This window comes from Mesoplodon densirostris, chromosome 4 (assembly GCF_025265405.1).
Source record: "Mesoplodon densirostris isolate mMesDen1 chromosome 4, mMesDen1 primary haplotype, whole genome shotgun sequence".
NCBI lineage: Eukaryota > Metazoa > Chordata > Mammalia > Artiodactyla > Ziphiidae > Mesoplodon > Mesoplodon densirostris.
Window position 1 is genome coordinate 134,023,761 of NC_082664.1, and position 24,203 is coordinate 134,047,963.

The 24,203-nt window shown below is 42.7% G+C and overlaps 1 protein-coding gene across 2 annotated transcripts in view; it reads left to right on the forward strand.

Moving 5' to 3' along the window:
- MYO1E (myosin IE) overlaps positions 1 to 24,203 on the forward strand; it is a 208,231-nt gene that overhangs the window by 79,787 nt on the left and 104,241 nt on the right. Inside the window, exons 1-4 of one of the 2 annotated variants that reach the window (XM_060097269.1) lie at positions 6,914 to 6,983; positions 9,866 to 10,009; positions 18,495 to 18,584; positions 21,633 to 21,727. In XM_060097269.1, the coding sequence (XP_059953252.1) occupies positions 6,969 to 6,983; positions 9,866 to 10,009; positions 18,495 to 18,584; positions 21,633 to 21,727 (344 nt within the window). In that variant the 5' untranslated portion in view covers positions 6,914 to 6,968. Of the gene's footprint in view, positions 1 to 6,913; positions 6,984 to 9,865; positions 10,010 to 18,494; positions 18,585 to 21,632; positions 21,728 to 24,203 lie in introns of those variants that run through there. The other variant, XM_060097270.1, reaches the window with a different exon arrangement.

The window sequence follows — 24,203 nt, forward strand, 5'->3', positions numbered from 1 at the left end:
CTTTGCTGATATTAAACCAGTGACTTCACGTTTGTAAAGTGCACAGAAGGGGGGCCTGGCTCTTTGGAAGTGTTTCATGCCACAATTTATCAAGCCTAAGATGCTACTGGTTATGAGTTAAGCTGTGACACAGCATTGGTTATAAGACATGTCCTAGTTTCACATTGTTAGAAGTATGAAAAAAATGCATCTTAGAATTGATGGAATGTGTTAACTGTTCATTTATAACATCTTAGCTTTGAACTGTTGATTGATATAAAAAACCATCCTTTTGGGAGCCACATTTCAGTCAGAGTAAGTGAAAGAAAGGGAGTTTCTTTTCCTGCTAGGGGCCCATTGTTATTTAAAGAAGAGTTTACTATAGCTGCAAGCTGCGGTGAACAAAGCTGACATGGAATAACAAGAGAATATGGGGAAAATGTCATTTATACATATATTTCATTGTACAAAGTATTTGATCTAATTTCTTTTTCACTGAAAATAACTGTATATGTGTGTGCACATTTTATAAATATTTACTCAGCAGAGAAATAAAACCATACAGAAAGTACACTTAGATAAATAACTGCGTCATTTTAACAACTGTATTGTCACATAGAGATATCATTTTATATAAGTAATATCACATATGCAATTAAAACCAAATTTGGGCTCCTTACCATCTCTTGGGTTTTTTTTCCCCCAAACCTTTTTTCCTTCCCCCACTCAATTAGTCCAGCTAGTGTTGGCAGCCTGGTGGTGTGTATCATCCACACTTTGCCCCCAGATCATGTCATCATGTAAAACCAACTCTACCCCTAGAGGGATTGGGGGTTGATATGATTGTCCCCTGGGGGCAATGTAATATCAAGAACCTCCTTCTCCTGAGCAGGCCGCTGAGAGGCCCGGAGAGCCTCAGAGAAGCTGAGTGATTTGTGGGAGACCCTGAGGATCTTGCTGGGAGGGCTGGTCTTTGAGAGCTGCCTATGACTTTTCTGGGATCAAGCTGGTCACAGATCCAGCCATGCGGCCCGAGACAGTCCCAGTTGATGCCTCTTGTTCCAGCTTTATTATTAACAACATCCCCTTCTGCACGCAGAGTGTCTTGGTTTGGATGATAAATTAGGTTTGCTCTAGTCACTTCCAGGAAGGGTGACTCTAGCCAACCCTGGCTTAGAAACCACTGGATCTAGTGATCCTGGAGTCAGTGTCTACACTTGGCCTTGATAATGGTATCGGAAGTGAGCCATGGTGTAGCAGAAAGAGCAAAGAAAAGGAAGTCAGAAGTCCTGATGACAAGTCTCAGTGCTGGCCCTTTGTCACAGGGATTAACTGAGGCCATCCATGTATATGGAAATGCTACACAAATATTCAACTTTTGATCAGGTCACATGTACCTACGTGAGTGAGACCAATGAACACATCCTCTGCATTCACTGAGCCTCCTGTGCTCCTACTTTGTGTGCCAGCCCCCCATGTACTTTCTCATCCCCAGCCCCTCCGAGTAGAGGCAACTTGGTACATTATAATCCCAGGCCTCACTTTACCCATTTGTAAAATAGTGACAGTGCGATTGTAATATTCATGTCTTGCAGGTGTTGTGAGAATTCAATGAGATGTAAAGCTTCGGTGTATATTATGATTTCAGTAAAAGTCAGTTCCATTTACTTTAAAGGTTGAGGGGAATAGGGGTGTTTGTGGGCTCCTGACTGCCCACTCCCACTCCTACCCCCCCCACCCTCTTCCAGAAACACCCCTTCTTTGCACTCTGTTCACTGCAGTTCAGCACCCACAAATGCTTGCTTCAGACATCCATCTTCACACCACCAAAATAGCGGGGGCATCTAAGTTCCATAAAGTTGAAACACCTTGCAAGCCCAATGCTGGCTTACTATGCCTGGCACATAGACAAACAAATATATTTTTTTTCCATCGTTTGCAATGGAAGTGTTTCATTCCAGTCAAACAGCAGAACTGTGAAAGGTAGAATACCCAGACTGTCGATTAAAAGATGAACGTCTAACAGATAGTTCCAAGCCTTTCCTGTTATGACTCACTGCGACAGAAAATCCCATTAAAAAATAAGCTCAGCTCGTCAGGCCAGAGCATTACCCATTGTCCATTGTAGACAATAAGAATATGGTTTATCTGCCTTTTGTGGTGATATGCTTATAACATTGGGGACATTTTCGTCCCAGGTTTTCTGGAAATCGTCACCCCAGAAAATGCTTGATAGTATTGGCATCATATTCAACATTTCTATTTATTTTTAAATTTTACTAACACATTCATATGGTTTAAAACAGCAATAAAAAAGTAAACTGTGGGCCTCCCTGGTGGCGCAGTGGTTAAGAGTCCGCCTGCCGATGCAGGGGATGCGGGTTCGTGCCCCGGTCTGGGAGGATCCCATATGCCGCGGAGCGGCTGGGCCCGTGAGCCATGGCCGCTGGGCCTGCGCGTCCGGAGCCTGTGCTCTGCAACGGGAGAGGCCACAGCAGTGAGAGGCCCGCATACCGCAAAAAGAAAAAAAAAAAAAAAAAAAAAAGTAAACTGTGCAGCAAAGTGTAAAATGGAGAGTAAAAGTCACCTTTCTCCCCAAACCCCAGGCCTTCTCCCCAATGGAACCTTGTGTATCTTTCAAGAAAACAATTATAACACGTCTTTTATTTTTTTAATTTTTAAATTTTTTTAAAGATTTTTTTAAAAATAAAATTTATTTATTTATTTTTGGCTGCTTTGGGTCTTCATTGCTGCACATGGCTTTCTCTAGTTGTGGCAAGCGGGGGTTACTCTCTGTTGCGGTGCTTGGGCTTCTCACTGCGGTGGCTTCTCTTGTTGTGGACCACGGGCTCTAGGTGGGCGGGCTTCAGTAGTTGTGGCATGTGGGCTCAGTAGTTGTGGCTCGTGGGCTCTAGAGCACAGGCTCAGTAGTTGTGGCGCACAGGCTTAATTGCTCCGCGGCATGTGGGATCTTCCGGGACCAGGGCTCAAACCCGTGTCTTTGGCAGGCGGATTCTCAGCCACTGTGCCACCAGGGAATCCCTAAAGATTTTTTTTGATGTCCATTTTTTTTTTTAAACTAATCTTTTTTTAATTGTTATTTTTTTATTTATTTTTGGCTGTGTTGGGTCTTCGTTTCTGTGCGAGGGCTTTCTCTAGTTGTGGCAAGCGGGGGCCACTCTTCATCGCGGTGCGCGGGCCTCTCACTGTCGTGGAGTCTCTTGTTGAGGAGCACAGGCTCCAGACGCACAGGCTCAGTAGTTGTGGCTCACGGGCCCAGTTGCTCCGCGGCATGTGGGATCCTCCCAGACCAAGGCTTGAACCCGTGTCCCCTGCATTGGCAGGCAGATTCTCAAACACTGTGCCACCAGGGAAGCCCGATGTCCATTTTTTTTAAAAAGTCTTTTATTGAATTTGTTACAATATTGCTTCTGTTTTATGTTTTGGTTTTTTGGCTGCGAGGCATGTGGGATCTTAGCTCCCCGACCAGGGATTGAAACCGCACCCCCTGCATTGGAAGCCGAAGTCTTAACCACTGGACCGCCAGGGACGTCCCAACACATATCTTTTAAAAAATTTAGGCAAGTGCAGTCCTTGAATACTGAATCCACGTATTGACTGCTATTTTCATGAAACTGGGGATCTTGAAGATCTTCCAAGTCAGCACAGGCAGATTCCTTTCAATGACCGTGTGGAACACCTACAGGGAGTGCCATGTTCTAATCGGTCTCTAATCCATATGTCCAGTTTTCCTCATTACAGACTTTGTTACAGTGAGCAACCTTCTACATACATCTTGGCATGCTTGGTAGATCTTGAGGTAAATTCCTATAAAATGGCTGGATCAAAGAGGGTATGCATTTTATTTTTATTTAGTTTAGTTAACAGTTTATATATTGGTCTGTGTGACTGAAGTTTTTTTTTTTTTAATATTTATTTATTTATTTGGCTGTGCAGGGTCTTAGTTGTGGGATCTTTAGTTGCGGCATGTGGGATCTAGTTTCCTGAGCAGGAATCGAACCTGGGTCCCCTGCCTTGGGAGCTTGGAGTCTTAACCACTGGACCACCAGGGAAGTCCCATGACTGAAGTGTTTTTTTTCTTTTTTTCTATATGCGGGCCTCTCACTGTTGTGGCCTCTCCCGTTGCGGAGCACAGGCTCCGGACGCGCAGGCTCAGCGGCCATGGCTCACAGGCCCAGCCGCTCTGTGGCATGTGGGATCTTTCCGGACCGGGGCACGAACCCGTGTCCCCTGCATCGGCAGGCGGACTCTCAACCACTGCGCCACCAGGGAAGCCCGGGTGACTGAAGTTTTGATCCTTATTTCAACATGACTCTCTAAAGATACCGTGCTGTGTATTCTTTCTACAAGAGGGTAAGGGCGTTCATGGCCACCCCTTCCCCAGGCCCTGCCCAACACTGAGCCTGTTGTATTTACCCAGCACATATGATGGCCTCCCTTTCCTGGGCGTCTGAAGGGCGTATGAGGAAGTGTAGTTACTCAGTATATGGTCGTCTCCTCTCTCCGGGATGAACCAAGGAAGGAAAATGCTCAGAGACACTAGTGAGAGTGTGTGCAGAGCCCTGGCTGTGGTCGGGACTGCCCTGGGGCCCTCTCCGTGGGAGTGGAGTTTGGCTTTCAGGAGACAACGGTGCCTGCGCTGACTCACCTTTGCTCACACTAGTCCCCACCCTGCTAAACACACCAGTTCATGACACTTCTCCTTTAAAAATCAGTGACCGGGGGCTTCCCTGGTGGCGCAGTGGTTGAGAGTCCGCCTGCCAATGCAGGGGACATGGGTTCGTGCCCTGGTCCGGGAGGATCCCACATGCCGCAGAGCGGCTGGGCCTGTGAGCCATGGCCGTTGAGCCTGCGCGTCCGGATCCTGTGCTCCACAATGGGAGAGGCCACAACAGTGAGAGGCCCGCGTACCGCCAAAAAAAAAAATTAAAAAATTAAAAAAATAATAAAATCAGTGACCGGGTTCTTCCCCAACGTGAGTTACTCCTGTGTCTTGGTGCCACCTCTTAAATGTGAGGAGTACACTGGGCCATTAAGTGGGTGTGGGCATACCCCACGTTTTAGAACTTGCATGTGAATCCATGCTTTTTAATCAACTGTTTCATCATTAGGAAGTAACTGTGGACCAGAGAAAGTCTGCACTCAATGTTTACCTAGTGAGAAGTATCTCTTTCATAATTTGTAATCATTGTCAGGGCTAAGAGTAACTTTTTATCATCATCATCATTATCATTATTATTAATATTATTATCATTTCTTAGCTGGCACATTAGCAGCCATTTTCCGTCCTCTGTACAGCGTTACTTCACTTACCAAGAACTGTTGGGAAATGAAATACCTCGCTGAGTGCCCCTACTTGTTTAAAATGTTACCATTTTTTGGTGGGGAAACTAAAAGGAGTTACCCCATCCAAAAAACCCACAGAAGAGAAGGAAGTGGAGTCTCACTGAGGTGTTAGCCTGGTAAACTGGACTTTTGTCATCTGAGGAAAATGTACCTCCTCACACAGATGGGGAAGTCCCCGTCCCTCGGGTTGTCTTCCCAGCAGGCGTGGCAGCCCATCCTGCACCTACCCTCCCAGACAGGGGCAGGAGGAAGAAGCAAAGAAGTCCAGGTTATTTGCCCCAGGAACACCATTCTTGTCCACACAATTCTAGGACAGTAGTTTGTGGTCTGAAGGCAACTTTCAGCTTCTGCTTCCAAGGACATTGTCTAGGGCAGCGGTCCCCAGCCTTTTTGGTGCCAGGGACCGGTTTCCATGGAAGACAATTTTTCCAAGGGGGGAGGTGTATGGTGGGGAGGGGTGGGGGAGGGGGAGAGGGGGGTGGGGGGATGGGGGAGGGAGGGGGATGGTGGGGAAGGGGTTGATGGTTCAGGTGGTAATGCAAGCATGGGGAGCAGCAGATGAAGCTTCGCTCGCTCACCTGCTGCTCGCCTCCTGCTATGCGACCCCGTACTGGTCTGCCGCCCCCCGGGGGTTGGGGACCCTGGTCTAGGGTTGTAAGGTGATAACCGTTTCCCGCTGTGTTTCCCACTTACTCTCTATCAGTGTCTGTGTTCCAAGTCACACTATGATCAAACACTGTGGTCCCCTATAGAAAAACAAAAAACAGTTGTTCTTTTTTACTGTGGGGAACTTTGAAGCTTCCCTGGGTTGGGATGAGAGCCTATGCATCCTTGTTTCGTTTCCAGCTTCCCGGATCCGGTTGTCACTCTCCGCTAGAACTGCCCAGCCCAGCCCTGTCCCAGCTTTCATCTACCTACGGGTGGGTTCTATGGATTGCCAAGGACAGGTCAGCCTTCCCCAAAAGGCTCTAAGGTGCTCCCAGCATCCCTAACTATTTTCCCTTCTGCCCTTTACCGCATCTGAATTTCGGGGGGCGGGGCAGGGGGGTTGGAGAAGGGGGAGGAGAAAAGCATAGTAAGGGTGGGGGTCAATAAAGACAGAAGCTACAATTAGAAGACCTTGGGCGATTTACTTTTTTTTCTTTTTTTTTTTAATCAGCAACATAGAAATAATACATAGTATGGGAGATGATTGTGAAGATTGAATGAGTTCACATATGTAACTATAATAGCCTGGGAGGAAGTGGGGGAGAGAGAGAGATTTGTGACCAAATTGGTTATAGGAAATATGTCAGATGAAAAATACCTCCAGTGTTTTAGTCTTTGATGCTAAGAGAAGGTGGCCATTAACAAAGATTGTATAGTCTTCCCTTTGTATCCACAGGGGATTGGTTCCAGGACCGCTGTGGATACCAAAATCCCTGGATGCTCAAGTCCCTTATATAAAATGGCATCGTACAGTCGGCCCTTCTTATGTGCGATCTACGGTTGGGAATCCACGGATGCAGAACCCGTGGATACGGAGGATCCTCCAACTGTTTGTCTTTTTAGTGATGAATTCAGTTATGTCTTTTTAGTGATGAATTCAGTTAAATGGCATTCTGTTGCCATTTAAACGTCACATGTGGAAATATCCAGTAAGTCACTAGGGAGAAAATGTGAAGAACCTGTGATGTTTGAATGAGTTCATAATCATAGAGACTTTGGTTCGCATCTTGCCTTTGCTACTTACTGCTTGGGGCGTCTGTTTCCTTGCATGTAGCATGGGAATGTTAACCCCTCTCTCATAGGGTTGTTTGGAAGAGCAAAAAAGCAATTGCCTCAAATCAAATGACTCATTGCCTTGCTTATAGTAACTGTCAGGTATCCTGTTGGTTCCTTACCCTCTTGTAGAAGTTTGGAGACCCAGCCGGGGACTTTTTTGTGTGGAGGGATATTTGAGACGATGAGAATCAATGAACTCCACGAGGAGCCCTGTTGCACTGGGGAGTAACTGCTGTTAGGAAGAAGACACTACCTTTGAGATGGGACAGACAGTAATGTATCACACTGCAGTGAGAGAGAGAGAAAAGACAGTTGGATTGGGCACCGAGATGGACTTGGGTTACCTTGAGAAGGCATTTCTGTGGATCAGTACAAACACATACACTATGACACAGAGCCCGTCCATTTCTTGTCCTTTGCACATGTTAAATAACAGCTTATTAGTAGCCCTTCTGTTTTGTTCAACTGCTTACATTTTTAAAGAGAAAATAATATTTTTGCCCTCTTTTAAGTAGGTAGATATTTATTGGGGTTAAAAAGAAACAAACGGGGCTTCCCTGGTGGCGCAGTGGTTGAGAGTCCGCCTGCCGATGCAGGGGACACGAGTTTATGCCCCGGTCCAGGAAGATCCCACATGCCACGGAGCGGCTGGGCCTGTGAGCCATGGCCGCTGAGCCTGCGCGTCTGGAGCCTGTGCTCCACAACGGGAGAGGCCACAGCGGTGAGAGGCCCGCGTAACGCAAAAAAAAAAAAAAAAAGAAACAAACGCACACACCTACTGGCTAGTTACTCCAGGACCCTAGTTTTCTATGCAGAGTAATTTTTGCGGGTGCCCAGAAAGAATATTCAAGCTGGGAAAGCAGGGAGGGTGGAGGAGGGGAGGAGTCTCCAGGAATCTTTTTCTGGTTGGAAATAGACGGTGGACCTTCCATTGAGATCCAGTGAGTCATGCTGTGGCCAGTGCTTTCTGCTTTGCCGCAAGAATAAGGAGGAGTGGTGAGGTTTGAGGTAATTTTGGAACTGATTGAGGAACTGATGCTGCGTGTGGTTCTGAGAAAGTCCAATTTATCACATAAACAGTTTCCCTCTGTAAGGCAGCCTGGGTGGCAAGCTTTCCAGAAAGGGTGGCTCCTTTCTGGAGCTTGAACCCATCGCACTATGCTTTTCCTATGGTGGCCCCTTCCTTGGCTGGTTTTTTAATAATTGCTTTCCCAGAGCTTCTTAGATTTTGCCATTTCAAAGGGCACATGTCTCCTGCAGGGAAAGCATTAAACATTTTTTTAAAGTGAAAATTAAAATGTTACTTATCTTGTTTCCTTCCACCTTCCCCTTTTCTCAGAGAGCCTATTGCCTTTTCTCATCCTAGTTTTGACATTTGAGCAGGTGGCCTTTCTAGATACCCTAATTCAGAAATTTTTTCTCCTTTATCCAAACTCCTCTCAAAAGTAAACTCCTGAGGAGGGAGAGAAGCCAGTCTTGCTTGGTTCAGTGCCCACCAAGCTTGTCCAGCGTGTGACATGTCCAGTAGGATGCACGGAGAGCTTGAAGGGTAGGGAGAGTTTTCTAATATCTTGCCATGTATTATTTGTCATTATTTCATATGTATTGGCTTTTTTTTTTTTTTTTTGCACCGTGAGTGTAAATTATAATGAATATCCTTCCTTGTCTAGTCTTGTCTGGCAAATTCAAAATATTTTAGGTCCACTTCACATGGCACCTTCTCCAGGAAGTGATTTCTGTCTCTCTTGGGGCAAAGGAGTCTCCACCCACTGGGGAACACCCATTTTACATGTGTTTACATGTTGACTGTTGCTGACGCACAAATTATGAATCATTTGGTGGCTATCTCTCATGTCCTTCAGGAGACCATGAGCTCCCCAAATGCAGCCACAATGGGGCTCCCATCTGCCCTTAGCTCCAGGATTTGGCACGTAGTCCAACACATGGGGGATCCCACTGCAAAAATGCCAAGTGATAGGAAGCCCTGCGGGCCACAGGGTGCTCAGAGGCCACCCGTGGTGTTAAGCTGTAAATCCAGTAAGCAGACAAGGGCTCTACCTATCCAAGGAAGCTGTGAGATCAGATGAGGTTCTTCTGTCTGTAGCATGTTCTGTGATCATGTTTAGGCCGTCCTGTCCATTTCCTTGTTAATATTAGCAGTGATCAGTCATCAAAATGTAGCTTATCTTTTGAATGTGGAAGGCCAGTATTACATCGACAGTGGTAAGTTCATGGATGGAAAGCAATTCAGATGGCTTGAGAAATTATGACAATGTGACCTAGCCATTGTGGAATACATATTCTTTCCACTTCTGAGTTCTGTCAGATAATTTGCAAGACAAGTCTAGAAAGTTTCTGTTTCATTGCTTAGTTTACCGGTCAATTCTACAAAACAATAAGGTTGAAGGAATTATCCAAGCCCATTGATCATTTACTGTGCTGTACTCTGGATACCGCTTGGTGCTTTACATGTTGTTTTATTTAATCCTTACAGCAACTCTATGAACTGGGTCTTATTTCTCCCATTTTTACAAAGAGAGAAAAGCCTAAGTGACACAAAAGCTTAGATCACTTTTCCCCACTTCACTTAGGTGGCAAAGCGGAAATCTGAATCCAGATCTATTGATAGCAAGATCTTTGTTTGCTTTGCTCATTCTCATTTGATATAAGGAATATTCGGGAACTCAGTGACATTTTTTGTTTCCTTCCAGGAGAAAATAAAGCATCCTCATAATTGTGTGTTTTCTGTTTGCAGGGAAGCAAAGGTGCCTACCGGTACCACTGGCAGAGCCACAATGTCAAGCACAGTGGCGTGGATGACATGGTGCTGCTCTCCAAGATCACAGAGAATGCCATCGTGGAGAATCTAAAGAAGAGATACATGGATGACTACATTTTTGTATCCTTTATTGGTTTCTTTGGACATTTCTAAGTGAGATGACATTTCCATCCTTGTATAAGAGATCCGTCTGAAATTCTGAACTGACACTATATGCTCAAGTCATTTTCACCATTGCAGAATGTGGTTTTGTACTTTTTGTCCCTTGGTTCAGGCTATAGGAAGGGCAGAGATGGTGCCAAAGTTTTCCCCTGGCATTTCACAAAAGCAAGATGGCGCCAGGGACTTCCCTGGCGGTTAAGACTCTGCGCTTCCACTGCAGGGGTCACGGGTTCCATCCCTGGTCAGGGAAGTAAGATCCCGCATGCTGCGCTGTGTGGCCAGAAAAAAAAAAGATGCAGCCAGTATTTCTCTATTTCAGTCAATGGCACTGTACCTTTGACATGCTCTAGCCACGCACGTGGTGTCTAAAACCTGTGCTCTTCCTAGAGAACGTCCTGGTCTGCAGAATTCTGTCGATAGCGCTCCCTAATTGCAAAGCAGAGACAGTTAAGTCCAGACTTAAAAGGTTTAAAAAAGATTGCCTCATGCAAAAAATATGCCATTTTGCCAGTTTTTCTGCATTCTTATGTTTACGAAAAGAAACATGAGAGAGAAGTGAAGATCAACTGTTGAAAATGTCTGATATTTTTTTTTTTTGCGGTACGTGGACCTCTCACTGTTGTGGCCTCTCCCATTGCGGAGCACAGGCTCCGGACGCGCAGGCTCAGCAGCCATGGCTCACGGGCCCAGCCGCCCCTCGGCATGTGGGATCTTCCCGGACCGGGGCACGAACCCGAGTCCCCTGCATCGGCAGGCGGACTCTCAACCACTGCGCCACCAGGGAAGCCCGAAAAAGTCTGATGTTCTTGAATTGTTCTTTATGTTTCAACTTTAGCTTGCCAGATACCATTTTTTTGGTAGGACTTTAAAAAATTCAGAATGGAAATTTGATTCAAATGTGTGTTGACTTCATTGTAAACAGAGAACTGTGATAGTTGCTTAAGTTCCTACAGGATTCAGGAGTTCTGTTTGGTGCAACTATGTAAAGTTCTTTTAATAGAATTATTGTGGAGTTGGTCATAGATAAGCAAGGGTCTGTGAAAATCTATAGAGTAGTACCAGAAAGTTTAACCATGATGCTCTTGGTGGCTTCTGAAGGTATGGTATTCTGGATGATCATTAAAAGCGGAGTCTTTGCAACTATTGTAACATACATTTTAGATTTTAACCCCCAAACCTTGGGAAGGTAAAGTTTTCACATTTGTAGCTTCTGTTTATTATTTACACCACTCTTTTGACTCTTAGGTAAAAGCACCCATAGCAATGCAGTAGTACTTTTGCAGGGACTGCCTGTTCCATCATTGGTGAGGAGGGAGTTCAACTCACCAGGTGTTAATACTAATAGACATTATTCCAAGGTACTTAGACAGTTCTAACCAATACTGTGCTGTTTCTTGTTTACCACAGGAAAAATTTCCAAATATCTGGGTAGTTAAATCCCTAAACCTCTGCTTTTAAGCATTAATAGATATATTTGGATTCATTAGCCACATTATAATAGCATCTTGATCAGGTGTGGAAGCCCACTGCCTAAAGACAAAATCCCACCCACCACAGGATTTTATTGGAATGTAGCCATGCTTGTTGGTTTACTTACTGTATGTGGCTGCTTTTATGCTACCATGGCAGAGTTGAGTATTTGCAACAGACCCTATGATGCGCAAAGCCTGAACTATTCTCTGATCCTTTACAGAAAACATTTGTTGACTCCTAGATACCTGCACAGAGCTTCCTTTAATTGTATGAAAGCAGTTTTATTCAGTTGTAAGTTTTCATTTTATTTGGTCAAAAAATTGAAATATGCTCACTTTATCTGGGCTTATCATCATTAAAAGATTTTAATCACTTTTATGTGCAAGACCTATGGCACATGGAAACTGGCCGATGACGGATCAGAAAGAGTTGGGATGAATCTGGACAGCCTGGCTTCAAGCTTTAATCTGCATGAGCTTGGTGACCTTACACAAGTTTTGTGATCTGTGTTCCTTGATTTCCTCACCTGTAAAATGGGAGTGATGATAAAACCTCCCACATGAGGCTGTTATAGGGTAAAATGAAATAATGAATGCTGTGAGTACAAAGTAAGCATTAGTTATTATTATCGTATGCTAAGGCAAGTGTATAAGTTCCTCCCATATTTCTGAATTATGTTCCAAAACTTCAACGATAAAGTTGTGTATTGGACATTCAAATGCATTTTACAATAGAAGCTTTTATTTATTTATTTTATTTTAAAATTTTTTAATTAATTTATTTTATTTTATTTATTTTTGGCTGCGTTGGGTCTTCGTTGCTGCACGTGGGCTTTTCTCTAGTTGCCGCGAGTGGGGGCTACTCTTCGTTGCAGCGCACGGGCTTCTCACTGCGGTGGCTTCTCTTGTTGCGGAGCATGGGCTCTAGGTGCGCAGGCTTCAGTAGTTGTGGCATTCAGGCTCAGTAGTTGTGGCTTGAGAGCTCTAGAGCACAGGCTCATTAGTTGTGGTTCACGGGCTTAGTTGCTCCACGGCATGTGGGAATTTCCCGGACCAGGGCTCGAACCCGTGTCCCCTGCATTGGCAGGCAGATTCTTAGCCACTGTGCCACCAGGGAAGCCCCATAGAAGCTTTTAAATGGAGGATTGGTTTATTGACAAGCCCATAAAAGACTCATTTCCAATGGATGTAGTTGAACTCATTATTCGGAATGTTCTTAGAACGTGGGCTCAGCTTATTACATTATTTACATAGGCATGGTTTGTTTTTTTTTAAAATTTATTTATTTTATTTATTTATTTTTGGCTGCGTTGGGTCTTTGTTGCTGCGTGCAGGCTTTCTCTGGTTGCAGCGAGCGGGAGCTACTCTTCGTTGCGGAGTGTGGGCTTCTCATTGTGGTGGCTTCTCTTGTTGTGGAGCACAAGCTCTAGGTGCATGGGCTTCAGTAGTTGTGGCACACAGGCTCAGTATTTGTGGCTCACGGGCTCTAGAGTGCAGGCTCAGTAGCTGTGGCTCACGGGCTTAGTTGCTCCACAGCATGTGGGATCTTCCCGGACCAGGGCTTGAACCCGTGTCCCCTGCGTTGGCAGGCAGATTCTTAACCACTGTGCCACTAGGGAAGCCCTATAGGCATGGTTTTTGATCAGCTGGGTAAGAAAAGAAGAAAATATCAGTGGTTATCAGCAGCCAGTCCATCATCAACCTAGACAGACTCACTTTTCCCCCTACAGATCGTTTACCCCTAAAATACTAGAAACTCCTAAGAACAGGGACTATGTCTTCTATACCTTTTAAAAAGCAAAGTTTAAAAACCACTTTAAAGCAATATGTGTTCATTTAACACGATTTACAAAATGCAGTTAACTAGAAAGGAGAACATTAAAATCCCCTGCTATCCCACCATATAAGTTTTGTTCCTATTAACCTGTTGTATATTTTTCAATTTAATCACATATAAACATATCTCTACATACATGTGCTTTCTTGTTAATTTTAGCCAAAAAATGGCATCATCCTGCATTGTTTATTTCTTAGTTTCCTGCATAATTCTTGGCATGGTGCATTATATTAGATGTTCATTGAAAATTTGCTGACTATGAAGACTCGCTTTTTATATTCAGACAGCAGAATTTTAAAATGACTCACACAGAGGGGGCTGATTCCCAGCCTTTGAATTAATGTCTTTGAATCAATGACTGACTAATCATGTGTTCTTCCAAGGGAATGAGTTAGTTGACCACTAATAGACTTCGTGTTGTAGAAACCTCTGCCCACTCAGTATATGAGAAACTCGGCATCAGCGTGCTTTCCGGCAATAGCACAGAGCAGCTTTCAGCTTTGAGGAAGCTTGATGGCTCTGTTGGATGTTTATGAAATGATACCAAGGGTCTAACTGTGAATCTTTTCCTCTGATAAGTGATAAAAGCCTCCTTTATAAGTTCAGTGCCAAGGGAATGTTATTATGATAGAGTAGCATTATTTTGAATGAGTTTTTCCCCCTCTCTCTCCTAAGCTTAATAATTAAGACAAGAAGAGACTCGCCTTTAGGTTAAGTTATAAAATTGCTCATTTTTTACCTCTTCTACATCTAATAGCAACACATTGTTTCGTACTGAAGGTCAGCATTTGGAACAATCAAGTGTTAATGCATTCAGGCTGACTGCACATTTCTTTGTTCCACATTAGAAAACAAAATCTACTTGGAAAATGCGAACATTGTTAGTCAACAAAAACCCATTTTTTTCAACTACTTATCCTAAGACCAGGAAGGTTTCATTTACTATCTATTTTTCCTGAGTGTTTCCACACTTCTTACAATTACATTCTAAAATATAGGAGGGAAACCTTGCAGTATTTTCTCTCTGCTGGGTGAGATATCATTTATAGCCACTTGGCTGACAAAAATAGTTCCTGTACAAAGCACTCCATGCTTATTTGGTCCAACTTTCTCCAAACTTGTTTTTCCTCAAAGACCACATGCTCAAGTGTGCTTGGCATTTTCAGCCCTTGAATTAGGAGTTGAGACACTTGTGCCAGACCAACCGGAGCTCAGGGCAGCGCCACTGAGTTGAATGAGGTTTGACCCTTGGCCGTCAGTTCATGTTGGGGGGCAGCCACTGCAGTGAGATGAACGTGAGTCTGGTGTCTGGAGCCAGGGGCTCAAGTTCCAGCTCCGTCGCCTCCACATATGTGACTTCACGCAAATCACCTCACCTCCCTGCCCCACCTCAGTGATGAGTCCAGGCAGGTCGACTAGATCAGTGTGGGCAGTTTGGGGGAATTCACTGGCTAAATGTTGTTTTTTTAAAAAAAAACATTAAACTCTTAACCTTGCCTTATAAGACCATTAAAAACAAGTTTACAGAAGCTGCACTACCATCACATTTCATAAAAGAAAGAATATTTTAACACCCCAAAAGTAGAAAGGAAATAGTGTAAGAATAAAGGAGGGTCCTTTATACTGAATACATTGGGCTTTATAAAAAATTCAGGGCACTGTTTCTCTTTTTGTCATTCTTGCTGCAGATTGATGAAAGTACAAGGATCCACAGAGTAGTATTTGGGAAACAATCAATTAAAGATCTATTGGCTGCCTTCTGTCTTGCATATGCTGTTAAATAAGATGGCATTTATCTTATTTCTGGGTTTTTTTTTTTAATCATAACCTTGCATATCTCCATACAATTTGAAAATTAACCTTGGGCCACACCTTTCCAGCCAAAGGTTGTGTGGGTAGAGACAATGATGGAACAGCTTTTTCCAAAGACACACCTGAATTATGCAGCAGGGAGTGGGAGTGAGTATTGGAATTACATGGAGAAGTGGCCCAACCCAGTCGATGACCTGTGCTGTCAGGGAAGTAGCTGAGGTCTCTGCAGACCCAAGCAGGTCGGAAAAACATATTTGTTTCCTTTAAATTCCAAATCAAATTCTCTTGTCTCCATTCTGATTTAAGTAAATTTGTAGCTAGATAACGAGCTACGTTATTCATTTCAAACCAAACTTTATTTTTCAGGAGTCCTCCCAAATAATACTGCCCGCGAGAGCCCTACTAGGATCCCTCTTCCAATCTGAGTCATGGATTCAGGATTGGCCTAGAATACTCCAAAAGAGGTTTTTTTCTTTGAATGTCTCCTTGCCAGAGTTTATGTAGACTACTTAGTGAAAATCAAGACTTTACAAGATGTCTTTTCACATAGCAGACTATTAACAGTAAAAAAATGTTGGTTCCTGACCTTCCCAGGTGGCAGACTGGTTAAGAATCGCCTGCCATTGCAGGGTACATGGGTTCGAGCCCTGGTCCAGGAAGATCCCACATGCCGTGGAGCAACTAAGCCCGTGCGCCACAACTACTGAGCCTGCGCTCTAGAGCCCGTGAGCCACAACTACTGAAGCCTGTGCACCTAGAGCCCATGCTCTGCAATAAGAGAAGCCCCTGCTCGCTGCAACTAGAGAAAACCCACATGCAGCAACGAAGACCCAACACAGCCAAAAATGAATAAATAAATTTTTTAAAATGTTGGTTCCTATAGGAGCTCTTATGCAACCCAAACTAGATTTATTTATTGGGGAACAAAGTTGGGTTGGTGATTCCTTTGGCTTGGGTCCTCTGGCAGCTCTTTATTCTCTGAGTGCAGTGATTGGTTTATCTAGGACAGGTGACATTCACAGCAGTCCCTTTACAACTAAGGAAGGAGCACCATCCTCCACGGAAAGATCCTATTTGGGGATGGATGTAGGCATAGACATCTACTTCTGAAATGAATATGGTCGTAGCAGTGCTGTACTTCTTGAATGTTGAAGACTTCTCTATGCCTAAGTCTCCTCCTAGTAAAATAGGATTAAAATAGTAACAGGATTGTCATTAGGAGCTTAGATTAGTGCCATGTATACACGTATGTGTTCGATCAGTGTTTTTATCATCAACACTTACTGAGTCTTGGCTGTAACACTACGGACACTTCTGACCTGCTTAATAATTCTAACAATAAATTTATCTGTTCTAAATTTTACCTCAAAAAAAAAATAAGCCACTAACGTGCGGTTGGCCTCATCTGACTTTGGCACTTGGAACTACGTTTGCTCTTGGCCCTTCTTCTGTGACTCTGTAGTGATTTTCAGTTATGATTCACTGTCTCATCTGCATTTTCTCTTAGTGCCATGGCCTGACCCCAGAGCAGTGCTGGGTGTATCTGGATGTGCAGTGAAAATGGACCCCATCTTGTCTACTACTGTTTCATGTTCAGCCCTCTCAATTCTGAAGATCTTTCTGTTCAGTGAAAAAGCAAGCAAAATTGCAACCCAGTCATTCACCATTCTCACCTTCATGTATAAATATTAATTTTTAAATATTATATGATCCATTCCACACTTGGCTCATTTATGTTCAATAATAATACCAGCACTGCATCTCAGAGACGTTAACATGACAGAATGAGCATCCTGATGTGTATGAATTAGGACATTGCCTCTACTACATATCAAACATTGTGCTGAGCATTTTATACTGTTTCATTTAATTCTCATAACAAGCCTATCAAGTAGGTCCTATTTACCCCATCACCCAATAACCACCACTTAGAGATGTGACTCAAGGTCAGAGTAGAATAGAACTGGGTGTGGGGAGCTAGGCAATCTGACCAGATTCCCTGTGCTGCTCTATTTGACACTCAGGTCCTAATATATGAATATATAAATGTACCCTTGGAGGAGGAAATCTCATAACTTTACATTCTTTCTTTTTTTTTTAATTTATTTATTTTTGGCTGCGTTGGGTCTTCGTTGCTGCGCATGGGTTTTCTCTAGTTGCGCCAAGTGGGGGCCACCCTTTGTTGCAGTGCACGTGCTTCTCATTGCGGTGGCTTCTCTTGTTGCGGAGCATGGGCTCTAGGCAGGGAGTTTTATCTCTTCTGTCCATTTTGTTCACTGCTGTATCTCTGCATCTGTAACAATGCCTGGCGTGTTGTAGACATCCAGTTCAAACTAGTTGATTGTTGAATGATAAATGGAAATATTTTGTATGTTATAATAACACTTCATTTTGGGGGCATATGTAACACATTGTCTTCTGCGGAGCCTTCTGGTATTTCCCTCACAGAAATAAAACCTTCTTCCCTAAACCTGACCTATGTGGGTTTGTAATTTTCTGCTCTGAATACCACTTATGGAAACAACTCAGTTCTCCAGAGCTTCTAAAGAGCAGGACTGGGGCTTCCCTGGTGGCGCAGTGGTTAAGAATCCGCCTGCCAATGCAGGGGACATGGGTTCGATCCCTGGTCCGGGAAGATCCCACATGCCCCAGAGCAATGAAGCCCATGCACTGAGCCTGTGCTCTAGAGCCTGCGAGCCACAGCGACTGAGCTCATGTGCCACAACTACTGAAGCCCACGTGCCTAGAGCCTGTGCTCTGCAGCAAGAGAAGCCACTGCAATGAGAAGCCCACACACTGCAACGAAGAGTAGCCCCAGTTCGCCGCAACTAGAGAAAGCCCGTGTGTAGCAATGAAGACCCAACGCAGCCAAAAATAAATTAAAAAAAAAAAAAGAGAGAGCAGGACTGTCCAGTTCATCTTATATCCCTCTACTTGTTAAACAGGTAAATGAATATGTTTTTAGTGTACCTAAGAGACATGAAATTTCCAAGGAAAAAATATTTGCTCTTTTTACTCCTTGGTCATTTGTTTTGTTTTTTCCTAACTGTGCATGTCACCAGTCTTGAAAGAATGTGCTTCAATTCACTTAAAATAACGATTTCTTTTAGTAACACTTTGGTAATTAAGTTCATTACTCTTCCTAAAGAACAAAACCTGAGCTAGTTGGTAATTGCTTTTGTCTTTATTGGTAATCTTTTAGAAGACAAACGTGAGCTTTTCATTGGGACAATCATGAATTCTTGATAACATCTGGTTGCTTAATTAAAAAAATGTGTAGCTATGAAGATTAATGATAAACCTTAACTGGATTTAAACTCAGACATATATAGGATCTGTATTAATCTCAGTCAACCCTTTCAAGCAGATGCCATATTTTGGGGAAAAGGAAATTGAAATGTACCAAGGAGCGGTAAGTTACATGCCACATAAATTACTGTAGTGTTTGGGGGCTTTTATGATGCATGGGCAATTGAAGTTTGCAATACATTTGCATTTTCTTATTATGAATTATTTATTGGGGAAACGCAAGTAGGTGACATTGTTTGATTTTTAATAATGTGCTGCTCTTTAGAGTACAGCTCAAAAAAGCATAGGAGTATTATTATTGGAACATTATATACAAAATTAGTTAAACAGGATGTAGGACTTACAGCTTCAGGCATCTTCCTCCTTCCACATATGTCACAAAATTCTAAGGACTGAAAAAAAACACTACTCGGTAAAAAACATAAATAGGGCAACGGGAACTTTTCTCTGCAAATCACTTAAGCTGTGGCTATGAGTGGAACATGAAAAATGAATCTTTTATTACTTCATTTATTAATGTGACCCTGATCTCTATTCAGACCCAGCTCTATAGCCATTTCAGTTGTGTGATAAAAATGCAATCCATAATCCTAATTAATATATTTCATCCCATGGCTTATCACTTCCCCAGGCCTCCCCACCTCTGCATCTTTTTCCTTCCCTCTTTCCTTTACAGCAGAAGCACAAGAGCGTTCATTAATCCTGACCCCTGGAAAACAAACAAAAGGGAGCCCACACAAATTCATCAGTTGAAGTGGAAGGCAATTTACCCAGAGCAAGAGCCCACCCCATTGTTGCCAGATGAATGGTGCTGGTAGCTGGAGCCGAAGGAGGCTGCCACGCGAAAGACCTTTGATAATGCTGCCTTTATGGAAGCCCAGCACAAGGGAAACACTGTCAGTAGAGGCTGGGCCCTGCCCTGGTGTCCTGATCAGCAGGGCCCTGGGGCAGCAGGCACGGAGCTGGCTTGGCGTCCTCAATGACAGCCAAAGCGGGGTGGGTGGAAGTACTGTGTATTCATGTTGTTTCTTCCCATTTCTCTGAAAAACATTGCTACATGAGTCCCTTTCAGACCATTCATCTTTTGAAGAGCTCTCTTTAAAGAAATGCCCTAGAATTTTAAAAAATATATTTATTTTTAACTGCTAGTGGTAACAGAATGTTGTAAAATTGGTATTTACTTAGTGCCAGGTACTATGTTACACTTGCAACAATGATAAATCAGCCCTATATGCTGGCTATGGATTACTCTTCATCCCCATTTCACAGATGAGGAAACTGGAGCTCAGAGAGGTAAAGTACTTGAATATACTGAGTGTTGAAGCTGGGAGTTGAAGTCAGGTCTCAGTGACTTTCAAGGGTAAGGGAAGATCAGGTAGAGGAAATGCTTACCCTATAGTTCTCATTGGTAGCTGAGAAGTACCATGAGTCCATAGATGGGAAGCCAATTTGAAAATTAAAAAGTGACATGCAGAGGTCAAGTATAACTAGCTAAGTGACTTTGAAGCCTTATTGAGCAATGACTTGCCCACTCCTTTCCCTCCACTGCTCACAGCTTTCTCTCCACTCCATTTCCTTCCATTTTCCATCCTGTTTTTTTTTTTTTTTCTTCTGGCCACATGGCACAGCATGAAGAATCTTAGTTCCCTAACCAGGGATTGAACCCGTGCCCACTGCAGTGGAAGCTTGGAGTCTTAGCCACTGGACCACCAGAGAAGTCCCTCATCCTCTTTTCTTTTCCTGTTTCCTTGTTTTCAAAGAGGTATTAAAGATAATAATATGAGCAGTTTGTGCTGGAAGAAGACAATTTAAGACTCTTATCCTGCAGTCCAATCTACGCATCCCTTCTCACTATGAGGTGAAGTCAGGAATGACATTATTTTTGTCCCTGTATAGAATTATTCAGTCCATCAGTCCCAGGAATAAGCTAGACCCTCATGAGCAGTTTCCTTTCTGAGCCCCCTGCTCACATGTGGGGAGCCATGGGCACTGGAAACACCAGTGCTTACCATTTGTGCAGGTATCGAGCAATCTCTCACCCCTTGTCACTCCACTCTGATCCGCTAGAGCTTGCAGTGAGTAGCAATTTCTGGGCCAGGCCCCTTACACTGTAGTAACTTGTTGTATAACAAGGCTCAAAGCTGGATTAAGTAAATTCTGCTTTACCTCTGCGTTTTACTTACCTTTTCTAATTACTTTCCCATCCTTCATCTCAGTTACCTTGTGAGATGTGTACCATGGACATTATTATCCCCGCTCTAGAGATGCGAACCAGAGAAGGGAAAGACAGAGTCTAAATGTCTTCTCCCTCTGGATTTGTCTTTCTTTTCACTCTTTTATGGTAGATGGTCTTAAATTTAAGGCGTGTTCTTTCTCCAGCTTTCCACCATATGAAGTATTATTCTTTTTAGTGATTTTTGAGGAAGTAGTGGAAGTGGTGCCAAGAAACTGAAGAAAGCAGGGCTGCAGTCGTCCTGACGCAGTGAATTTACTGGTGGATTTATATTTGTGCATAGCTAAGATATCCCATGAGACTGAAGCACAAACCCGCTATCTTGGCATGGTAGGATTTTTTTGTTTTTCCATATTGAGATGGGACAAACTGGTCAAATCTGTTTATCTCTTTAAAGAACCGCACCTCCTGCCTTCTTCTAATGGAAGGTTTTTAAGTTTTTTCCTTATTTTCATATAGTCTCACTTAATTTCCTGTGGGGTCCCAGGATCTTCAACTTGCCCCTTAGAAAAAAAAAAAACTATGTAGAAATTCTGAATTAGTACAAGTCAGATCCAGGTTTTTAGTTAGCCCTCTTAAGACCTGTTGCCCAAATGTCTTCAGAAACACTTAGAAATGGAATGTGGTCTACAGAGGTGTGCTGGGTGGAAGGGTGTGGTATCGGAGTGTCTGAAGACATTGATAGTTATGTCTGAAGGCTGCATCACACATAGGCCTACAGAAAAGTCCTTCCAAATTCCATCTTCATTGTTTTAGGTGTACCTCCTCATGACCTTAGCAAGTTTATGATTCTTGTATTATGCAACCTTTAAGACTGGAACTATAACAGTGGGGTATTCATTTCCAAGGCCAAAAAAAGAAAGGTAATGTGTTGCTCTAACTGACCATGGTTTTGTTTGTTTTGTTTTTCTTTTCCAGGCACAGTATGAAAACCCACCACATATCTATGCTCTTGCAGATAATATGTACAGAAACATGATAATTGACAGAGAGAACCAGTGTGTCATCATCAGGTATGGAAAAGAGCCTTCTTAGGTCCAGGGACATGAGACCATGCTGTAATTAGGATTCTGTCAAGGAGCAATGCTTTTGCAGTAGTTGCTCATTCCAGAGGCTGGTTAATGTATCTGAGTAGCAATCAGCCTGTTAGCTTTGCCTTGGTTTGTTTTATAACTCCAATTCATAAAAGGTTTGAGCTTCTGTGAGGTTGCTTTTTATACCCCTGTCACTTAAGGCATTAAGGCCTTAGGGCACATGGTTCTGGCTGGATCTTTCTCTGATTGTCATCAGGCCTTGAAATAAAATCATAAGACACCTCCCTTCCCATTTGATTGTATTGTGGCTTTACTCTGAATTGGAGATCCTTTATGTTACAAGTATAGTAAGCATGTGTCACTATTTTGTCAGCTGGAGTCTTTTTCTCTAGGTCCTTCTTTTTCCTTCATTTAATATTGGGTTGGCCAGAAAGTTCGTTTGGGTTTTTCCATAACACAGAAAATCCTGAATGAACTTTTTGGCCAGTCCAATAGTTCGAGTTTGAACACTTTTGGTTTTTTATCATTTGCTTTTAATTTTCTGAGAGCATTACTGGTCAATGCCAGCATTAGATGTCTGTAACTACATTTCACAATCCTTGTACCCTGACCTAGCTCTGAGTCTTTGCTGGATTCAAGTGCTTTTACAATTTTATTTACCATTACGAACATTTTCAAACATACAGAAAATGTAAGCATCTGTATTTCCATCACTTAGAACTTGACAGTTTTTAACATTTTGTCATATTTGTGTTCATCTTCTTTAGTCACTTAATTTTTTAGTCCTCCATTTTTCAAAAATGAAAATTAAAGAAAAAGAGCTTATGGATATTTACAAACACGAAATTAGAAAGAGAATTATAAGCACCTGTGTATCTATCATCCAGCTTGTACAACTATTAATAGTGTACAATATAATAATATAGTGGCGAATCCTGTTTCACCCAGTCCTCCCACCCTGCCCCACTTGATTATTTAAAGCAAATCCTAGGGAGAATATCATTTCATTTGTCAATAATTTAGTGTGTACCTCGAAAATATCATTCTTATCACACCTGAAAAAAAAGAATAATTCTTTCAATGTCGTCTAATATTATCAGTGTTCCACTTCCATGACCGTCTTATAAATTCTTTTCTACAGTTGATTCATTTTTATTTAGGTTCCAAAGGCTCACACTTTGTCCTGGTTGTGTGTCTCTCAAGTCTGTCGTTAACACTTCTCTCTTGTTCTTTTTGTTTTCTTAGTATTTATTTGTTAAAGAAAAAGGTTTGTCCTGCAGAATTTTCTGTAGTCTGGTGTTAGCTAATTGTATACCGTGACTTTGCACTGTCCTCTCTATTCCTGTTAATTGACAGATCTAACAGCTTGATCAGGTTCAGATTCAATTATTTGGAAAAAAAAATGCTCCATCATTGATGCTGTGCACTTAATGCCTGTTGGTCTGTCTTTGTGTGATGTTCAGATTTCCAGTGGGTCAATCCATTATAAATTCTCATTTCACAATCATCATTTAATTGATGGTTGAAAAAGAATCATTTTCTATTTCTATTATTCCTTCTACATTAATTTATTAGTTGGAATTTTTATTTGTTTACCATAAAATACAATCTATATGGGAAAATTAGATTAAAAAGCTTGATTTGTTGTCTTTATTTACTAATTTTTTCAAGCAATGAGTTGATGCCCTAGCAGCAAAGTAAAATGTTTTTGTCTTCAATATCATTCTACACTGGTAGATTTTAAATACCTTACCTGTTGAACAACATTGCAGTTTTCGTTTAGGCTCAAATAGTCCTACCTTTGGCCCGTGAGAGCCCTTTGTATTGGCTTCTTTCTCCCTTTGACATGACTCCAGTAGTCTTTGATAGTTTCCTTATTTAAGATGTTGCAGGCTCGAGCCGAGGAATGGGGCAGGGCAGCCAGGAGGGAGTAAGAGAGCCTGAATGGAGGCCGGGTCAAAGGTCAGGTCCTTTTCCTGGCTGCCATGACAAGGATCCCTACCTGAACACTGCAAGTGACTTTGACCCTGGGATTCAGAAATGTCTACAGGACTGAGACTGGACCTGCTAAAGCTGTCTCAGGGCATTGATGAAGTGTGTTGTTCAAAGGAGGTTTGCAGTTGGGAAATGTGCCCAAACAAAAGTAAATAAATGAAGCTTTAGATAAGGAATTGATTAAATAAATCTACAAAGAAGCCTTATTAAACCCTTTCATATCTTATATATGGAATATACAAGATTTATAAAGAAATATGTTCCTATAAAGTAGGAATAAGGAAATCAGGCTAAAAACCACATAACTCCATTTATAGGTACAGCTGGTACCTGTATGTGATTGTGATAGGAATGGGCAATGCAGATATGTTAATGGATTTTAAATTATCTAAAAATATCAGGTTCAAAATTTGTTCAAAAATCAAAAAACAAGGGCCTCCCTGGTGGCGCAGTGGTTGAG